The sequence below is a fragment of the Colletes latitarsis genome, chromosome 14 (assembly GCF_051014445.1).
Source record: "Colletes latitarsis isolate SP2378_abdomen chromosome 14, iyColLati1, whole genome shotgun sequence".
NCBI lineage: Eukaryota > Metazoa > Arthropoda > Insecta > Hymenoptera > Colletidae > Colletes > Colletes latitarsis.
The window spans coordinates 21,590,657-21,610,755 of record NC_135147.1 but is presented as its reverse complement, the minus strand read 5'-3'; the positions used below and the strand labels follow the sequence as shown (position 1 = coordinate 21,610,755).

Sequence of the window (20,099 nt, the reverse complement as noted above, 5' to 3'; positions counted from 1 at the left end):
CCGCCAGCCAGATATCACAGGTGTCGCTAATTACCGCGATAACACCTTCCACTTTGCCTATCGGCGAAATTAAGCGTTCGATGTTTCTTTTCCGGTAGCACGGGCAGATTTAATGCGGACGGCGGATACAAGACGGCTTCCAAGTATGTTTTATCTGCCGTTGAAATTTTATTTCGCGCGAGTTACGAAGAGCAGATTGCGTGTAACTTGGCGCAGGTGTTGACGTTTCTCGATAATGCGAAAGCAACGATTCTGATTTGTCGGTGGAAGGGACGCGATCTGGTTCCTGCACGATTCTTTTTTTTTTTTTATTTACGGGAGTTAAACCTATACAAATATTTTCGTAAACGTATCGATTACAGTATTTATGGTGTACGGCGTTAATGTAATTTATGTATGCAACGAACGAGATACCATTTCATTTCTTTTTTTCGTTGAGAAAAGTCTAGAAAATATTTATTTTTAAATTTAAATAATCTCTCAAATGACTCGCAAAAGTAGTTCTTGGTTTAATAATTTATTATGGTCGAACTCCGATAATTCGCTATTTTAAATTCCTATTTTTTATTTCATTTCAAATAAAATATGCTGAAGCAAAAACTATAATAATGTGATTCTAAATCCTTACAAGAAAAGGTTCAATTTCTTTCCTAATAATACGCCCCTTCAGCCTTCAAATTTATAATCGAGCCCATAACACTAGAGCATTAAGAAACATGTAATAAATTGAAAGGAAGCAATTTAGTCGTGATTCGTTAGGATTGTAAAACACGTAGATTATTACTATAATCGTAGACAATACGATTAAATGTCTTGTTTCGAGTGACGAAACCCTAAGAAATCACGAGTGCCATTATCGTAAATACTCGTAGAATCCTCCAACAATAGAATCATCAAAATTCTGAATGGCCTCGAGTCCACGGAGACACCGTGGAGAAATATTCGATTGCCCGGGCAATGAGGCTCGTTTGTTATCGTGCAGGAGGTGTGTACATATCGGGCCACAAATTACCATTATTTTATGGATGATGGGGAAATAGAAGCGTTTGTTCGTAGAACGGAGAGCTCGTTAACTCAGGTATCTTTAGGATCTGATCTTCGGTCAGGCAATGCTGAAAATATCTTTGTAGGAAGGTCCTGACGTGAGGAGAGGTGGCGAAAATTTCAACCCTGGCGCCTGAAGATTTATTGAACGGCTTCCCCATTCAGGGCCTTTCCGTGTGTTCGGTGCACGAACGTCCCGATTGTGTGTTCGTGAGACCGAACGACGGAGGATCAACCACCCGGTGAGAACGGTGGAAAACAAAAACGCTCAAACCGAACGAGGATGAAAACTAATACTAATGCTCGAGTGAATTTTTACCGACGAGTGACAACTGTGACACGTCCGTGACTACCCTGTTACACTCGCTGACAAATGTCGATTTCTTTCTTCGTCCTTTTTATCAACCGAACACGTATCACTCGAGGACGCTGGAATTTCGTCGAAGAAGAGCGATCGGATATTTCGTGGCACGCGAGCGTCGCATAAAGAGTTGAAATGTATATCTATCTTATGAGCCTTGTAGAAATTTGTATGAACAACCACCCTCTAGTCAAAAGACAGGAACAAAAATGGCCTACAGATCTATTTTCAACATCTCCGTAACATCAAATTTCATAACGTTATTTAATAATTTACTGTATTAAAGTACTGATTATATTTTCCTGATTGCAAAAATCACCTTTGTTCATAAAAATAACGTGTACTGTTTATAATTAATCCTTCAGGCTCCCTAAAGTCACACGTTGGCTCACACGCGACTCTTACTACTGATTTCGAATCTTATTATTTTTCGTGCGACTGTTGTCTTAGGAGTTTCTTTTTTATAACAACAATTACTAGGCTCTGTTCACATATTATCGAAAGCAATCTGGTTGCATGCAGGGCCATATCTAGATAATTCGACGCCCAAAACAGAAATTGTCTTTTTAAGAATGTAGTTCTAAAATTCAAGAAAAGAAATTTTTACGATGCTTTAATAGACTAATATGGAGCAGTAATGGACGAAGCCAAAAGTTTGAATACTTAATAACGCAAAGACGTACGAAATAACCTAATACTTATTGCTGGTTACAGTAAATTAGATAAGGCGGTTAGTTAGCGATTACGTTTCTCGACGATCGTTCGATCCTTCGCGAACAGGACGTTGTCGTAATGGACGACGATAATTATAATACGAGCAAAGATTATAGTGATTACATAGACGCTCGGGCATTCTTTAGTCGGGACAGTAATTGAGATAAGCGCGTACATAGCTCCGTGCAAACGGCTAGAGCAGTTTGAATATATTAGGTCGACTTTTGTCACCTGCTTGTCGACGCGTCTTTTCTCGAGAGGAGAGATTTTTCGCTTGGATGTGTACGCTCCACGACTTCTTTTCAAATATAAATTCATTCATCGCCGAGACAGGTTTTGTTCCAAAGCATTCGCATAATTTGCTGCGAATGTGCAATCGAACGAGAAAGATTCGCGTGGCTGATGAAGTGCCAACCATTCGAACGAGCCTCGTGAATTTCTCAGAAGTTATTAAGAAAGTATTATGTGACACGAATGTTGATACAGAGTATGAATTCCTTAACAACACTGTCCGAGTTTCTTTTGTAACTTGTCTTCTTAAAATCATGCTATATTCTCTGTGGAGCTTATCTATAAATAATTTATTACACTTTGCAATTTGTATACATTTTATTTACTTTTTGGTAATTCGGGTACATTGTTCATCGAAGACGCGATAAATGAAATTTTATACTTCTTGATAATTGAGCGATTTTCGCTGGAAATATGCTCTGCACACTTTACATCGGACTTTTAAAATAACCAACGATAAAGGTTGGGCGTGCACGTAATAAATGTTGCGTATCATCATCAAATTTAACCGCTGGTTTTTTAACCATAATAATGTTCCATTATTACTCGCAAACGATATTGCGTTTTCAATAAAATCTAAGTATAATCGTGCGATGCTATTGGGGTGGGCTTAATAATAGTGTTGAGAATTTATCTTATGTTTCAGTCCGTTTAATTACGAACCAATTAGTAACATCGACAAACTTTTTATTTTTCTATTTATACAAAGAAAACCTTAAGGGTTGTGGGAACTTTTCATAAATCTAGAGTCTAGAAATACACTGTGCATCATATCTATGAAACTACCTTAAAATTTTCAATTTTATACATATTCTTGTTGAAATTTGAAGAAACAGAATATACCATATTTGAAATTCTTGAGAATAAGGGAGCTCTTACACATTACTAAATTATTGTTATAGCTTAATAATTTGTTTAATAAGAAACCCCGTTATTTCAGGTTGTGTAGTTACGAAACAAGAATAAATCCTTCAAATTATCCTTCTTTGGCAGAATATCATTTCCTACCACAATTTCAAATATGGTACACTTTGTTTTTCATTATTTTAACAGGAACGTATAAAAATTGAAAATTTTAGTTTAATAGTTAGGGCACGCAGTGTAGGTATTAAGAGTCTGCAGACCAAAACCGGAGAGGTGGCAGCCTGAACCGTGTCTCAGATTGGGATTTTTTTTGTATCCGGTAACCCCTGCTTCACTCTGTCGTCGCGTATCTCTTCTCGTTCGATAACTATACGTACCCGTGGTCGTCTATCTTATCCGGTTCCCCCTTGCAACCATGAATCGCGGGGACGCAATAACTCGCGAATCGTCACGTCGACGCAGATACCATTCGTTAACGTCCGCACGCGAGGTCCAGCTAATAAAGACATAGATCATGATGGCGCGAACAGGAGGAATCGCCAGCACCCGCCGTTCGGCGACGATGATCCTCAGATACGAGACCGTAAATTGCTACAAGCTCTTGTCCGCGCTTATAACGCCAGGCGAGTGGACGCGATGATTCGCGTTTAATCGCTTCGTGTCGCACACCGATATGCTTTCGAACGCGCGGCTCTCGGGGCACTGAGATACAACGTAACCGAAGAGTCGCTTACCTTGAAGCAAAGAAGCGTCGAATTGTTCTTTTCGATCAACCCCCTCCCCCCTCCCGATATACGTTGATATTTATTTATTTATTTGACGGGAACGTGCGACGTTTCCAATAAAAACACAAATACGAATTTCAATTTTCCCAGGTGCGCGCTCGCGAGCGTATATACACTCCGTGACAAAACTATTCGACGCATTATTTTATTCTTTTCTGGGACTATCTTAACCCTTAAGTGGACTCTCAATCTTAATTGAATTATTTTACTTAATGTTAATTCTTATCAAATTGGTAAATGGAAATTAACTTTACTTTAAAGCATTTAAAAAATAACTACATTGACATATATTAAACAATACATCCACTTGAGGGTTAATTAATTCATATGAGGGTACGCGTTTGGAAGAATCCAAATACCTATTGTACAAAGTTGGAAAGTCGACACCTGATTGGGTGTAGTATAAGATCCTCTCTGTGGATCTACTTTTGGTAAACAATAAGTCAAACTTATTCTTATCGATCGTACAGAGCCTAAAAGGGAGTTGCAATTCGAGTGCCAACTTTCCAACTCTGCACAGTACATCTTCTTACGATACCACCTTACGTTGTAGCTTTTTTGGTACAGTTAAGTTCATCTTGTAGTGTTTGGTTTTATATTTATTTATTTCAGACTTCACGGGACTAGATTTCATCGTAGATCTCACCCTTTGCACAACAGATACACGCTGAACGCAAATTGAAGTATAATGGCGCTATTCAAACAGAATGGAAAAATGTAAATATTAACTCGTATCTGCATAAAGTAATAAAACACTGTCAAGTTACCACAATGACAGGAACGACAGTCCCATCGAAAAAGAATGCAATGTATTGTACAATGTATTATATGTCGGCACACCCTCCTTGCCGCCAGCATTCGTAATACAAACATGACAGTTCTTAAATGTCATACATTTCATAGTTGCATCGCTAATTTGTTTGTGTGAAAAGAGGTTTACAAAGATTAAGTCAAAAACATATACATATTTGCAATCGATTTACCCCTATTAAATGTAATTATGTCTCGTGAGAAAGGATTTCATTTTTGCCATTTTCTCAAAAATAATATTTATATTACTGACTAATAAATTCGTAATTTAACAAGCGTAATTCAGAAATACTACATCCATACTTCTTGTTGAGACTATATACGTAATTTTATTTACGTGAAATTATTAAAAGCTAAAAATCAAATGACAAGAACAATTTTCTACCCGACAGTTTATTCGTAATCAAGGCACAAGCACACTTTATGGGAAGTGAAAATAAATTGCTGATAAAAACGAGAGGCGTACACGATATCCCACTATACTATTTTAGGGTTAATAAGATGAGGTAGTAGCTTGAACGTGACGAAGCTAATGACGAGGATGAGATCAGCCGATTAGACTATCGCCTAGACCAGCGTTTCTCAAACTGGGGTCCACGGACCCCTGGGGGGCCTGTAAACATATTGGCAGGGGTCCTCGGGCTATCAGAAGAAAAAAACCCGTATTATATGGTAGAATGAGAAAAATGCTTCTCGAAATACTTTATCCTTACCAAGAGAGACATTTATTTAAAGTTATTCCAAACAAATGTTTCCTTTGATACTTTTTTCTGTCACTAAAAAGTGATAAAATATTTAACACTTTGATTACCACATTATCCATATATGGATGACAAGACTTTTTACATTGGAACTAAAACAATTAAATCTCAAGCTGAAATGTTAAAGAAAATAAATTTGAATAGGATTCATGAATTTTAACAATTAATGACAATTGTCTAAAATCACAGTTTTGGTCCAACAGTCAACGCGTTAAGGTGACCAAGTTGGGTAAGATCGAGATTAATTCCCCTGCAATACCAATCCTGCCCCCCAAAGTTATAGTTCAGCGATAATCGTCGCGAGACAATCGTAAAACTCGAATCACCGAACAAAAGGAAGAGAGTTTTAGAAGTTTTAGGGTTCCACGATCAATTATCCCCGAATGGGGCCACGAGTGGCCAGCTTCTTCTGCGCGTTTGCTCAATTTGAATCGCGAAAACGCGGGGCATACCCGGGGCATCTTTCATGCCCCGTCGTCCACGGAGCAGTTCCCGAGGCACTTAGAGATATTTTAATGGCGCTTTGTGCCCAGTGTCTCTTCCTCTCCGTCTCGAAAAGGGTTCCTTTATTCGACGACCGCGATTCGTTTCGCCCTTTGTGTCTCTCTCTTTCTCTTTCACTCTCCCCCTGGCCAGTTACTCCCCGCGTTTTCCCTCCTGCTTCGTCCTTTGCCTCTCCTCCTCTCATTATACTTCTTTCGGGCGACGTCTCCTGACCACTGGTTATTTTAATTGGATCTTCGCCGAAGCTTTTTTCGCCGGTTCTACCTTTCTTTTCGTTCGCATCGCGTGGTCGCCGCCCTTTCCCTTCCCCTTTTCGTATCCTCCAGTTCCACGGATACCACGGCGTGTCGGTTTTTGTGCGCGGCGCGACGTCGTCTGCGGGGATCTTTGCCGGAGACCGCGGCGGCGGCGACGACACGCGGAATTCAATATACTCTTTGGAACACCTCAAGGACCCCGGGGTCCCTCGCGAGGCTTTGTTCTTATCCACCGTCGCGACCATTTTATTCGATGATTCGCGACTTCGTGCCCCGAGATATACGCGCGGCTCGTTTATGGAGCCACCCCCTGCCCCTTGTTTCCTGGGCGGCCATACCGGAGCTCCTGACAAGGGCAAAGTCACCAAGGGACGCAGATTTCGATTAAATTCATTTAAGAATTCTTCATCTACGAAATCTTTGAGTACAACGTTAGTTGAACGTGTAAATTTTGTATGAAGGGACAAAATTAAAGTTCCCTTAAAATTGGTACGAATTTACTCGCGAAATCTTAAAGATTCGAAAAAAAAACATTCGAGTAGGCGCCTTGATTTTTCTGTGAAAAAAAAAATTTCAAATCGTTCTAAAAAAATTATTTTTGGTTACAGGGGTCGATTACAATCATTTTTGGTGAATAGACATACCCCCGAAATCCTAACCATTTTCGAGAAAAAAATTCCTTACCGAAAATATAATCTGAGGCCTGAAATGTCTGCCCGAATTTTCATGCGAATCTTTAAAACGTCATAACTCCTGAACGGATTGGACGATTTTGATGTTTAAAAAAGCAAACTACGCGTATTTTGACGGAGAATATGTACAAATCGCAAAAATATTCGAAAAGTTGTGCCTTGACCCCGAAAAATGAGAAAAACCCCATAAAAATGGTCCAATTTTCAAACAACCATAACTCCTACAATTGTGAATATATTTCAATGAAACTTTTTTTTGAAGTAGAGCCCATGGGTACCTACAAAAAAGTATTAGACAACTTTTCTGTAGGGCGTCAAACAAATTTATTAAAAATGAAAAACGAATTTTTAAGAAAAATCGACAGGGTGCCTAAATTTTTCGACAAAAATGAAAAATTTCAAATCATTCTAAAAAAATTATTTTCGACTGCGGAGGTCAAGTACAATCATTTTTGGTGAATAGATATACCCTCGAAATCCTGCGCATTTTTGAAAAAAAAATTCGAGAAGGTGAGAAATTCTTCGACAAAATTAAAACATTTCTAATCGTTCTAAAAAAATTATTTTCAATTGCAGGGGTCGATTACAATCATTTTTGGTGAATAGACATACCCCCGAAATCCTAACCATTTTCGAGAAAAAAATTCCTTACCGAAAATATAATTTCTGGCCAGAAATGTAACCCGGAAATTTCATGCGAATCTTTAAAACGTCATAACTCCTGAACGGATTGGACGATTTTGATGTTTAAAAAAGCAAACTACGCGTATTTTGACGGAGAATATGTACAAATCGCAAAAATATTCGAAAAGTTGTGCCTTGACCCCGAAAAATGAGAAAAACCTCATAAAAATGGTCCAATTTTCAAACAACCATAACTCCTACAATTGTGAATATATTTCAATGAAACTTTTTTCTGAAGTAGAGCCCATGGGTACCTACAAAAAAGTATTAGACAACTTTTCTGTAGGGCGTCAAACAAAATTACTACAAATGAAAAACGAATTTTTAAGAAAAATCGACAGGGGGTAGGTGCCTAAATTTTTCGACAAAAATGAAAAATTTCAAATCGTTCTAAAAAAAATATTTTTATCTAGGGAGGTCAATTTCAATCATTTTTGGTCAATAGACATGCCCCCGAAATCCAATCCATTTCCGAGAAAAAAATTCTTTACCGAAAATATACTGTATGGCCGGAAATGTTTCTACAACTTTTTAACGAAATCTCAATCGACAAATTAGTATCCTTAATTTTCATCTTATTTTGGCCTCTGGCATCTCCCATTAAAATTTTTCCCAGGGGTAGCCGAACATCCTATATATGAATAATTCACTGCTGCCTTTGCACAAACATTTAGGTTCCACCCACGATTGCACGTTGGAAATATAAAAGTAATTTTAAAATAAATTTCTGCTGTCCCAAATTCAACGAGGACGTTTCCTCTCGTAGAAAAAAATGGCCGTTTTGGGCTGTCGGTTTCAGAACGGTGAGGTTTTAACAAAAATTTCGTTCATTGTATTTATGATACGCACTGTACTTTCTTTCGTGTTTCTGAAAGCACGGATCGGGGTGCATTGCAGCGGAACACGGTCGAACGAGAGGCCGATTCGATGTCGTGGCGGCTGGTGAGGGACCCGGCGTTAAATTAAGATCCGACGGTGTAAAGTAAGCCCGACTCGGCCCCCCTGCCGCGAAGAGTAGTAATACCATTCAGTGAGTTCGGTTCGGTAGTAGAGTTCGTGTCTTCATCGTCTATGGCGGACGCTTATTGGAAGACCGCCGAGCCGCGCGATCGGTCGATTCTCGGCGAAGAAATTTGCAAAAGGACAGCCCCTGCTGTAACGCTACCGTAGGGGGGGATTCGTACGAAAAGTATCGTGGCTATAAAGCTTCCTTTAGTGCCCAACGGCGTCAGTGTTACCTGCTCCTTTTGCCGTGGACTCATTAGCGAGTATCATCCAGGGATCGTTTACACAAGGTGTAAAAGTTATCTTCTTACTCTTTCCAAAAGGTTAAATACTATATTATAGAGGTAACAATTTTCCAATAATACCATTTAGAATATTAATTCGTTTTTTACAATTCATCCCTGAAGGGGTTAATACTGTCAGGAGTAACAAGACAAAACATAATCATAAATTTCACTTCTGATGATAAAACAAAGTAACCGACTGCCACCTGCTGGATCACCTATTGATTATAGATAATACAGTTAATTAGTTTCCACTCTACTGATTGATAATTTTTCTAAATTAAAAATCTTCTTTCATCCTTCCAGAGGTGAACGCCCTGTGTCGGGGGAAGCGTTTAGCAAATCAGACGATGTTATTTTCGTTTTCCGTTCGTTTAAAGTTACAATTACGCGTCTCGAGTTACGGTTGCAATTACACGAATATTACTTCGTATAAATTGCGAGGCGTTTCGCGTGTTTCTTTTCGTGCAATTTGTCACGGCGTAACGGTTACAACCAAAGCGCGATTTTTAAGCGTCGTCGCGTTTAATAAATTCGCGGCTTGATTAAGCTCGTACCTTTCTCGGCGCGAGGTAACGCGAAATTTTCATTTGAATCTTAATTAATCCCATTCACATCGATCGCATAAATATTGATTACACCACGGAGAAAGTACGATGCGTGAGTAATGTCGCACCGTACGTTCTCCAGGATTAATTTCTCGTTTTCTTTCCAACGTCGATACGGTGGAAACGCCGTGACATCCTCTCTGTGGCCGTGCGGTCGGTCCTGAAACAGTAAACCTGCCCGCAAAACTTTCGTGCGGTGCTCCATGAAAGCCACGCGAATTCAAAGGCCCGCGGTAATAAAAATCTCACGGCGCTAATTAAACGATTATTTCTCTCGAATGGCCTACCAAGGCATCCCTTTAATATAACACATCGATTTTTATAAATTTTTCTCGATACTAACCACTTTGCTTTCTTTGTTACAGGTAATCTCGACGTCGGTCTGAGGAACACCCATCACTTTTTGTAAGGTATTTCAATATTTTTTGTTTTGAACATACTTGAGATTAATTGTTTTTGTTATGAATTACTTCGTCGACTCTGGCGGACAAAATTTCTATAAGAGACGTTTGCTACTGATAAAGTCAATTTTGTTATTTGTCACATTCATTTTATTATATTATCAAAACACTTGCCTTTAGTTTTCATTCGATACAATAATGTTCTTATAAAAGTAACGTCCACTGTATGGCCAGACAACATAGGTCAAACGGAACAACGTGGACAGGATCGTTTTAGACGAGACTATTTAACAAACGAATGACTTTTCCACTCTCGTTACCACTTTGCCCGCACACTATTAAGAACCATAATTTAGGTCACAGTTCTGTTAACTACCCCGAGTTTCACTCAATTTGGATCCTTATTAATGGGCCCTTGAACAGCCATGGATTATGATCGATCGTCAGAAGCTCGGTATACTATTATTTCTCGAATTCTTCTCTAGTCCCTCGTTAATTCGAAGGATTTACGAAGAGCCATAACGCTCATAATCGTCGGTTATCGTGACCCAAGAATGCTACAGGAATTTCTGAAACGCTTTCTTTGTATCATTCAACTGAAATTGATTGGACGTGGCATTGATAGATAATGACAGTAAATAAAAAAATAAATATCAGTAGTGATTTCTTCTATAAACACTATCATAACTGGGTGACGAGTTGACGCGAAAAAATAAAATAGTAAAAAGATCGTACACCGTTGTGGAATTCAATTTTTCATCGAGCAGCCTCAAGTGTGATCGTAACAGCGTGGCAGAACATGTCCTCGAAGACAAAATGACGGTTTATTTTCGTATCGCGTTCCGCATCGTGACAGGTCGCAGCCCCAAGATGGTCGACAGTGTCAATCGATGATAAATCGATGTACACGCCGACACTTTTCAAGCATGTGTAACATCTTGTTAGAGCACATCTGTAGATGCTAAGATGGACGACGTCGTTTCGAGCAACAAAACTGAAATTCTTGAAAAGCGCGCCCAAATCTTGACATCGAGTCTGATCAATACGAAACTCGTTCACTTGCTCTGCATTGCACAGTTAAATGCCTGGAATTATTTTTCTGCAATTTTGTGGTCCCTAAAAAGAGAAACGGAACGATCCAATGCCTTTAAAAAGTCCTTATTCCGAGCAACTGCCTCAGTTTTCACGTAGACTCAGCACTGGTGAATGGTGCAATGCGAATTGCAAACAGAAAATTGAATTGAATGGTTCTATGATCCAATATCTTTAAGAAGTCCTTATTCCGAGCAACTGCCTAGGTTTTCACCTAGGTCCAGCACTGGTGAATGGTACAATGGGAGACTCAAGGTTGCAAACAGAAAATTGAATCGGGAAAAATTGAATCTGACAAGAAACACGCAATGTTGCCTGACAGCAACGGCCAAGTGATGCGAGGTTAACGAAGCCCCGGTAACAAGACGCTCGTAAAATCGTGGCGTACCTTCTCGGGGCGTCCGCGAAATAATTAAATTCGACCGGCGTGGCGGCCGGTGCGTTATGTAAAAATTTCATTTCACCGTGAGTTGTAATTAGAGCCGAGCGTCAGCCTCTCCCCCGTAGATACTGACCGATCGCCGCCATTACGTAAACGCGCGCGAAATTACAATGACAGTATTTCATCCTCGCCGCGGCGAGCTGTCGGAGGTAATGATAATTACTTCTCTTAATAATTTAATAGCCTGCGTCGTAATAATCGCGTCTCGACTCGCGTGAGTTTGGGAGCCGGTTTCCACGAGCGCCTCGGCTGTCGGGAAAACATGCAAAAATTCGCGCAGGCGTTTCTATCTTGATCTAATTGCGGCCGTGATAAAATTGAAACCCGACTCAAAGTGCCGATTTTCTGCAAGATACACGACGCGTCGATCTGCACCTGTGGTTTAACGCCGTGTTTCTCAACATTTTTCATCTCGCGTTCCCCGTACGAGCGTTATCTCCACACCTCTCCTGATTACTATTGGTAAAAATTGTTTATTTACGAGCTGCAACCATCATTTTTGCGCCCTTAACCCTTTGTGCATAAATTGCGAGCTAAATTCCAGGGAATAAAAATTTATTTTATTCGTAAATACGTAATTTTACTCTTAGCTGCCCTTAGCATCTGCTTTGTTTCTAAATAATGAGAATGATAATAAAACTGTGGTTTAAAAAATATTGTGGATTTTGCGTGCAGTCCAGAAAGAATGCCGCCTTGTTAATGCACGCGTGGTCGCTGCCAGACACGTGTAAACATCGAAAGGATGCACCGAAGGGGGTCGTAATTTACTGCACGATTTTCAAGGAGCTGTCTAAATTTATCATACGCAAGAACATTGGGCCGTGCATCAAATTTCATTGCATGGCTATGGAAGTTTGACAAGGTGTGACGGGCTTCCAGCACGCGTCGACGCGATGCTGTGGCCCCACATGCGTATGCCTCCCGGTGCATTCTTTCTTCGATCCAACCCCTTCGTCCACTTTAATGCGTTTATCACGTTAGGCGCGGCAATAACGGTCTTAAAACTTGCGACTGAGAATCGCAATTTTGACCAACGAGTACCAATGGTACTTTTAATTTATTATTTTCGGAATCCCTCGAAGAATCTTCACGTCAAACACGTGGTCTTGTCGCGTATTGCATGTAAAGAAAACGTTTGGAAAATAAAGATTAACTAGTCCATATCCTTCTTCAATTTTGAAAATAATATTGCACCAAATTTTGATGTTTTCGTAAGAACTGTCTATCTTACCTTTTAAGTGGACTATCAATCTCAACTGAATCATTTCACTTAATGTTGATTTTTACCAAATTAGCAAATAGAAATCAATTTTCCTTTAAAGCCTTTAAAAAATAACAAACTAACGGAGGATTGTATAAATTTTCGCGTCAGAGGAAAATGCTCAAGGTACCTATGGCATTTTATATTTTGAAAATTCTTTTCAATCATACACGTGTTATGTTTGCGTTACGTGTATTATGTCGTTGGTTTGCGCAATAAAGACGTTAAATAAATAAATAAATGAAACGTGTGCATACACGACAGTGTAACGACTGGTCTTGGGACGAGTGGAATATTGCCTTTAAAATATTGTCGACTGCCAGAAAATAATTATATACCAGCGGCACACGTCACGGGTAACAAAGTGAAAAATGGCCCCCGCGTCACGGAGTCTGACATGCACATTACACGAACAAAAAATCTCCAAAGAAATGTTGTATTGTTTCTATATATATAGTTTCAGAAAACAACAAAAATTTTGTCTCGAGACGGAACGTTCCAACCCCGTGGCGTAACCCTGTAGCGAATCGGTCGATTTTTTTACAACAGCCTTCGAGGATAGGTCGTTTATCTTTATCTCGGGTCGAATCTACCGGTGAAGTGCGAACGATTGAGTCTCCGCGACGAAACCAAATCTCGATCGAGGTGGTCCCTTCTTTTTGGATCCCTCGAGGCCAACGCGATCGCCTCGCTTCGTTGGGCCCCGTTGCGTGCCGGCGGTCGCTCTCTTTTCCTATTCGGGGTCGTCTTCTTTTACAAAAGGGGGCGCGTCTTTGTGAATATTGTTACCCGACAACACGGAAAGCTACTTTATAGAAGATCTACGCGACCCCTCTGGCATCGACGAGATAGAAGTACGCGTCACGAGGGTAACACGAACCCCGTGATGATAAAGTCGCGATCTTTTCGACTGTGCCCTCACGTGCACGGTGACAGGGGTTGGTTTCGATTACCTGGATGCAAATGAATGAGCTGTCAACAAATGCTAATGCTCCCGGCGGTGGTTCCTCGTTCGTGGAACGCCGGGTTACGGTTAGCGATCGTTAAAGAACTGTTTCCGTGGGTTTTTACGGAACGCGAACTTGAACATAAATAAGCTATTATTGGTCCAGATTGAGTTTCGATCGGTGACCGTTGTTGGATACTTTACTGGCTCGTTTTAAGTTATACAACCAGTCGCATAGAGTTTTCGATCGGACGCGCGATAACGGGAAGCTGAGCGAAAGTAATTGTATCTTTGAGGTACGAAACGCTATTGTAACGGGTCTTCCGATAAGAGCGATCGAAAACTATAAAAGATAATCGAGTACTCGTTGTTTTACTTTTAAATGGCGACGATTGCGTTTGGTGGAGCGAATACGATAAACTTTCAAATATATTATTGTTGATATTAACAGGGATTCATCCTTTAAATACACAAATAAAAAACAAATTTGAAATGATGCGCTTGTAGTGCTCGTCGCGGCAGTTAAACTTAATTCAGTTAATCGTATACTTTGCAGTTTACCGCTCTAGGTAATTTAAATATGAACGATAATAACGATCCACAGAACAAATTTAACAAATTATCGTGGCAGTTTACAAATACGATAATGCGATTAATTGGATCACAAGAGCAGTAATGAGATAAAAGTCTCGTATCGTAAAATACAGGTGGCCTTCCAAATGGAACATAAAATATAATTAATTTCAAATGGGGTGCATACTTGGCCAGGTAATTTATTATTCTAAATAAGAATAAGGTTAACTACCACTCTACGTTTCTCGAGAGTTTTTAAATTGAGCACAAGTGATATACAACATCGGTAATAAAAGTATGCTGAAAAAGAACGTACAAATAACGAGGCACTTTTCAGTGAATAGCATAAATGCTCGCTATCTTTCGCAACAGCTATAAAATGCAAGTGGAAAAAAATTAAATTAGTAGAATTGTGGTATTTGTAGAAACTCAGACAAATTCATTCATAAAATTTAAGAATTGCCCTCCATTAAAAATAAATAAAATTCTTCATAATAGTAGTGTTCTTATGCTATTGTTCATAGCATACGTAATTACAACTTTCGTTGTAGGGCTTATCGGGCACCTCGGTTATTAAATAAACATATGTTTAAATCGGTAATAAACACTTTTTAACGATAGAAGATACTCGATTGCACGCAGATTGTTCCAGGTTTAAATAGTCAAATTTTGTTAGGATATTGTATGTTCATAAATAAGAGACCAGTGTTATATAGATCGTTTATAGTCTTCATAAAAAGTTATAATAAAAATACGAAGTACTACGGAAACAGTAACAAATTTACATTGACTGATAATAAATTAAAATAATAATGTCAATTATAATGAATCTATTCCCACATTATATCAAAATAACTGCGAGATACTCTTCATATTCCATATTTTTATCATAGCTTATCGCTAAATCTTTAACACTAGAACTACCAAAGTGGCCAAAATGACCTATTCATAGTTTCTAATAAAAATGGTAGAAAACTCAACTGGATTTTCGCAAATTTACCGTAATTTTCTATAAGAAAATGAATATTTACTTCCATTGTATTATAAATTTCTTCTCGTATCTATCGTTTTAATTTCTTTGGTACAAATAAATACACCATAATCGTCGATAGTTCTAGCGTTAAACGACCCACGTTTATGTAACATTTACGCCCACAGAATAAATCTACAAAGTTTGCCCGTTGAAACCTGGAACACCCAGTACACGAGGGTCAACGAGAAACATTATAAGGTCCCACAACCGCGAACAAAGATGTCTTACCTCGTTTGCCGTGGTCCCTGGATCTGCCCAAGAATCAGAAGGGCTATCGCGGTTGCCGCGATGTCACCACGACGCATCTCTTACATCACAATCCCCTTGTTTATTGAATTCATAAAACGGATGTGCACGCGACGAGTTTCACGCTTCCGCAGTCAAGCCGACCGGACGTCGCGTCGGAAGTTCGTCGTTTCAGTGGCACGGGATGCGTTTCACGGTCCTCGAGCAATGCAACGGACGATTTCTCGCACGGTTCTCTCCCCCTGTCACTCGTAATCACAACACTGTTTCCGATTCTAGTCTGTCACGGGGACTCTGGAAACGACGTCGGTCATCCTCGTCGCGAGGGCTCGTTCTCGATCGTTCGAAACGCTGAATCGCGGTTTCCTTTCGCGAGGCGTTCTCGTCCAAGTCGAAACAAAGACGCGCGAAGGAGTCAAAACTGCAAGGCCAACATTTGGAAACTGTAAAGTGTTTGCTCCGCTTAACTGGTCCGGCGAGTGTTTGCGATCGCCAAATACTCGAAACCCCGGCTCCGTCGGCGGTGACTAAGCGGTAAGGAGCGTCCAGTCGGTTGATGTGTCTATACGTTCTCGAGCACATCGCCTCGAGTGGCCATCGCGTGCCCGAAACCGTTCGTTAATTCCTCTTCCGTCGACGTAGCTCTCGCGTTGCTCGCGATTTCAACGTGGGACCCAGAAACGACGCGCTCATCCGTGCGTCGTCGGCAAATAGACGCTAATTAAAAAGACGATCGCGATGATCGACGCCCAGTTGCGCTCCGCGGCGGAGCTTCTCCGCCGATCGACGATACGGCTCACGCGACGTTATTATTGAATCGGCGCGGTGCTCACGCGAGGATGCTGCCTTATCGTACCGGCGTGGCCGCTGCTAACGATTACGTGGCGAGGATTTATCGATCGGCTCATCATCGCCGGCGTTAAAAGTCCGGCGATCGCGGCGTCAAGATCGCGGGATCAACGGCGAGACCGTGATCGATCGCTCGTTCGCAGTCACGAGAAGTAAGCGTTCCTGCGCGCGGGCCGCGTTCTTTTTCTCTTTCCATCGGTGCTCCTCGTCGAAGCCAACTTAACGAAGAGGAATTCCTTTTCACCGGTCAACCCCTCCCGGGGCGTGCTACCGGTTCTTATTGTCCCATTCCGCCTTTATTATTCCCTTTTGTCAGTTTTTTCGAACGTTTGTAGCCGGTACGCGAGCGCGCGCCTCGCGCTTTTCAGACGGCGCGGGAACCACGGGCTTTTTATTCCGGGGCTGAAATTTGTATGCCGCTTCCGACGAACGTTACCAGCTGGCTGGGCCCGTTCTCCTGCCCTCGGCCTTCGAGGCGATCGACGCAGATTATCGCCCCCGGTGTAATTAAAATTTCATGATCGATTTCCCCTGCCTCGCTACGGACAGGTGCAGAGGGTTGTCTCGTAGTCCTGGCATCACCGATCTCGCGAAAATGTACTCGGTGAATCGGATCGAGTATCCTTGGAACGAACGATGGCTCCAAGGAGCGCGCCGGAACTAGAGCAGAGGGTAACTGTGCAAGGTGCGCGACGTAACTCGGTGTTCAAGGTAACGCGACCACCACCAGCGACACGGAGTGACAACCACCACCACCAACAGTCGGGCACCGGGGACCGTCACCGGGAGAGGTAGGAGAGCACTGGCACCTCCGAGGGGTTAGGGCAGTCCGACGTGAACACCGCGGTGCACATGGGAATTTGAACGAGCGGGCAGAAAGTAAAGCGCGTTCGGTCGAGAGGAGGGCCCGCGATGGACTGGCCTCGCCAACCCAAGTCCTCCTACCTTTGGGATCAGGTCCCAGCCTCTACGATGTTACCTCTACGATCCTACCTCGCCTCGGTTCTCTTTCTCTCTCTCTTCCTCCGCCTCCCTTCTTTCTCCATCTTGCTTGGTTTCCCCCCCGGGTTCCCACCTTTCTTGGTTTCTTTTCGTCTTCCTCCGGCCACGTCCGGCTTTCTCTGTTCCTTGCTCCTCCGGGAGCTCTCTTACTTTCTTCTCCTCCCTGGAAACACTCTCTCGCGCGATCTCCTTCGCTCGTTCTCTCCCCGCGTACGCGTTTCGCGGCCGTTTCAGGCCCCCGTACCCTCGCTTTGCTTTAGTTTCAGAGTTACCTGTTGCCCGTTGCCCCCGAGAACCCCGTGCGTCGTACATCTATATTCGACGGACCGCGTCATGGATCCGCGGTTAAGCGTCAATTTCGCTCTTGCTACCGTCTGAACGGCGTCTGTCGCCCTCGCGGATCCTCCAGGTATTACAGTTTCCGCCCGTCACGCGGTGTCGTCTTTCTTGCGGTCGTTCCTTCCATCGTAAGAACGGTGGCAGGCGGCTTTTCTAACGTTTCGCCGTCTGACGTAACGATTTAAACGACTGACTTTCATCTAGATATCCGTAGTTTTACTATAAAGATAAACATGCTGGGAGATTTTTAACCCCTTCGGCTGAACATTGCGTTTCGTTTCATTTGACGAGCCTCCGTCGAATCAATTTAACCCTCCATGGGCCGAATTTTTACTTTGATATTTTAAGTTGTGGTGCTGTCAACTATCATTAACCCTTGTTACAATGTTTTCTTTTAATTTCTGCTTAAATGTGTGTGTATATATATAAATAAATTAAAGATAAAAGATTTTTCTTCTTTTGTCCTGGCTAATTGGTTTTGTACGAGTTTCGTTAGACAATTCTACTTAAAATGATGCAACCTGTTCTCAAATGACTAAAATAAAGAAAAGCACTGTCATACAAGTTTAACTCGGATTGTCTTCAGGCATTAAACAGTTCGAGTTATACATATACGTAATACGTAGTCAAGAAAAGTCGACATTAAAATTGTAAAAATTGTATTTTTTTAAGTTTTTCGATAACATAAAATGTTAATCCTGTTTCAACCTAGATTAACGCGGAATTAGAAAAATCATGTTGAACGCGTACAGTTCGAAAAAGAGTTTGAGAAGTTTTGAGAATTCGTGCATGCACGTATCGTATTGGAAAGTGTACGAAGTTGTTCGTGTACAATTCCGGTGCTATTAAAAGAATGATGTAAGAAATGATTCAGATAAATTCTGCGAAGTGTTACAAGGTATTCATTCCCCCATACGTCATGTTGTCGCGAGAATGGAACATCGAGCATGAATGAGTTATAATTCATTGTGTTAGAATCGATGAATTTCTATACGTTGTTCCTTTCCGTGTTCTGAACAATTTTTAGTTCCAATGGAAATTCGTTCGAAATGAAAGTAACAATATTGCGATTCAAACGTTTCCTTTGTTTTGTGCAATAGTGTTTATCTCATCCAGAACAAAATTTCAAACGAAAAAAAGTTCAATTATATTCGTCTGATACAGGAAAATTTATCGATAGTAAAACTATATGGTGCCACTTGAAAAAATTAAAAATGAGATTAGTTATCGAAGAAATAGTATTCTGGCAATTTTTAATATTGCACTTTGTTGTCACTTAAGTGTTGATTTATAGAAATGTCTAAAATGGCAACTGTTAAAATTGAAACTAAATTAAACTCGTGTTACTATCGATTTCCTTTCACATTTCGTGCCTTTGTCCCATTTTAACTATACATTTCCTTTTTGAGTTATGTCGAACGCATTAATTTCGTCCTGTTTCGGAATTCCGTGAGACCCGTTTGAAAAATTCGCGGCAAACGTAAGGTTTAATCATTGAAACAATACCGCGGTTATGTACGCATAAACAATGCGGTTTCGCAGTCACACGTTATTCAGATAGGAAACAAATACAATGTCGAATGAATCAGTAGCCCAGCATTGAAATTACGCGGTGCGCCATGCTCGACTCCATTTATCTTCGCGCACGTCTACGTTTGCACACTACGTCGTAGAGTTATAGTGTAAAATGCAAATATATAGCGTACCGCTTTAGATCGCGTATCGGCTATTTATTACTTATTTTACTTTACGCTGTCCTATACAGAATGCCGGAACTTATTAATCTTAACAGATGTCTTTATTCAAGATGTAATATCGTGAATTTGCAATTCGATACTTTTTCGAACACGTACCACGCTATTGTGTCGTAGATATCGTTTAAAAACGCTGATTAAAGTGTTCGAAAAATACAAAAATTTACGACTTCGGGAATATCACTTTTGCAATCGGTTTGAGAATTCACCGATTTCATACGTGATTGTTTTTGGGTTTGGGCTTAAATTCTGTATCAAGTTTTAACACTAAAACTACCGACAATTGTAGTATATTTACTTGTACCACAGAAATTAAAAGGATAGATACATGAAGAAATGCATGGTGCAATGGAAATAAAGGTTTATTCATTCTCTTCCAGAAAAGTACGGTAAATATGCAAAAATTCCAGTCGAGTAAAATGGGTCATTTTCACCAATCGGTAGTTCTAGTGTTAAAATTGTATCAACTAAACAATAATTACGGTAAGCATTAATTA

At 40.8% G+C, this 20,099-nt stretch overlaps 1 protein-coding gene across 1 annotated transcript in view; it reads right to left on the bottom strand.

The window, feature by feature from the left end:
* LOC143349963 (protein Wnt-7b) overlaps positions 1-17,241 on the bottom strand; it is a 92,001-nt gene extending 74,760 nt beyond the window's left edge. The window contains exon 1 of the mRNA XM_076781650.1: positions 15,641-17,241. Within this exon, the coding sequence (XP_076637765.1) occupies positions 15,641-15,717 (77 nt within the window). The 5' untranslated portion in view covers positions 15,718-17,241. The remainder of the gene's footprint in view (positions 1-15,640) is intronic.
* Positions 17,242-20,099: the final 2,858 nt, after the last annotated feature.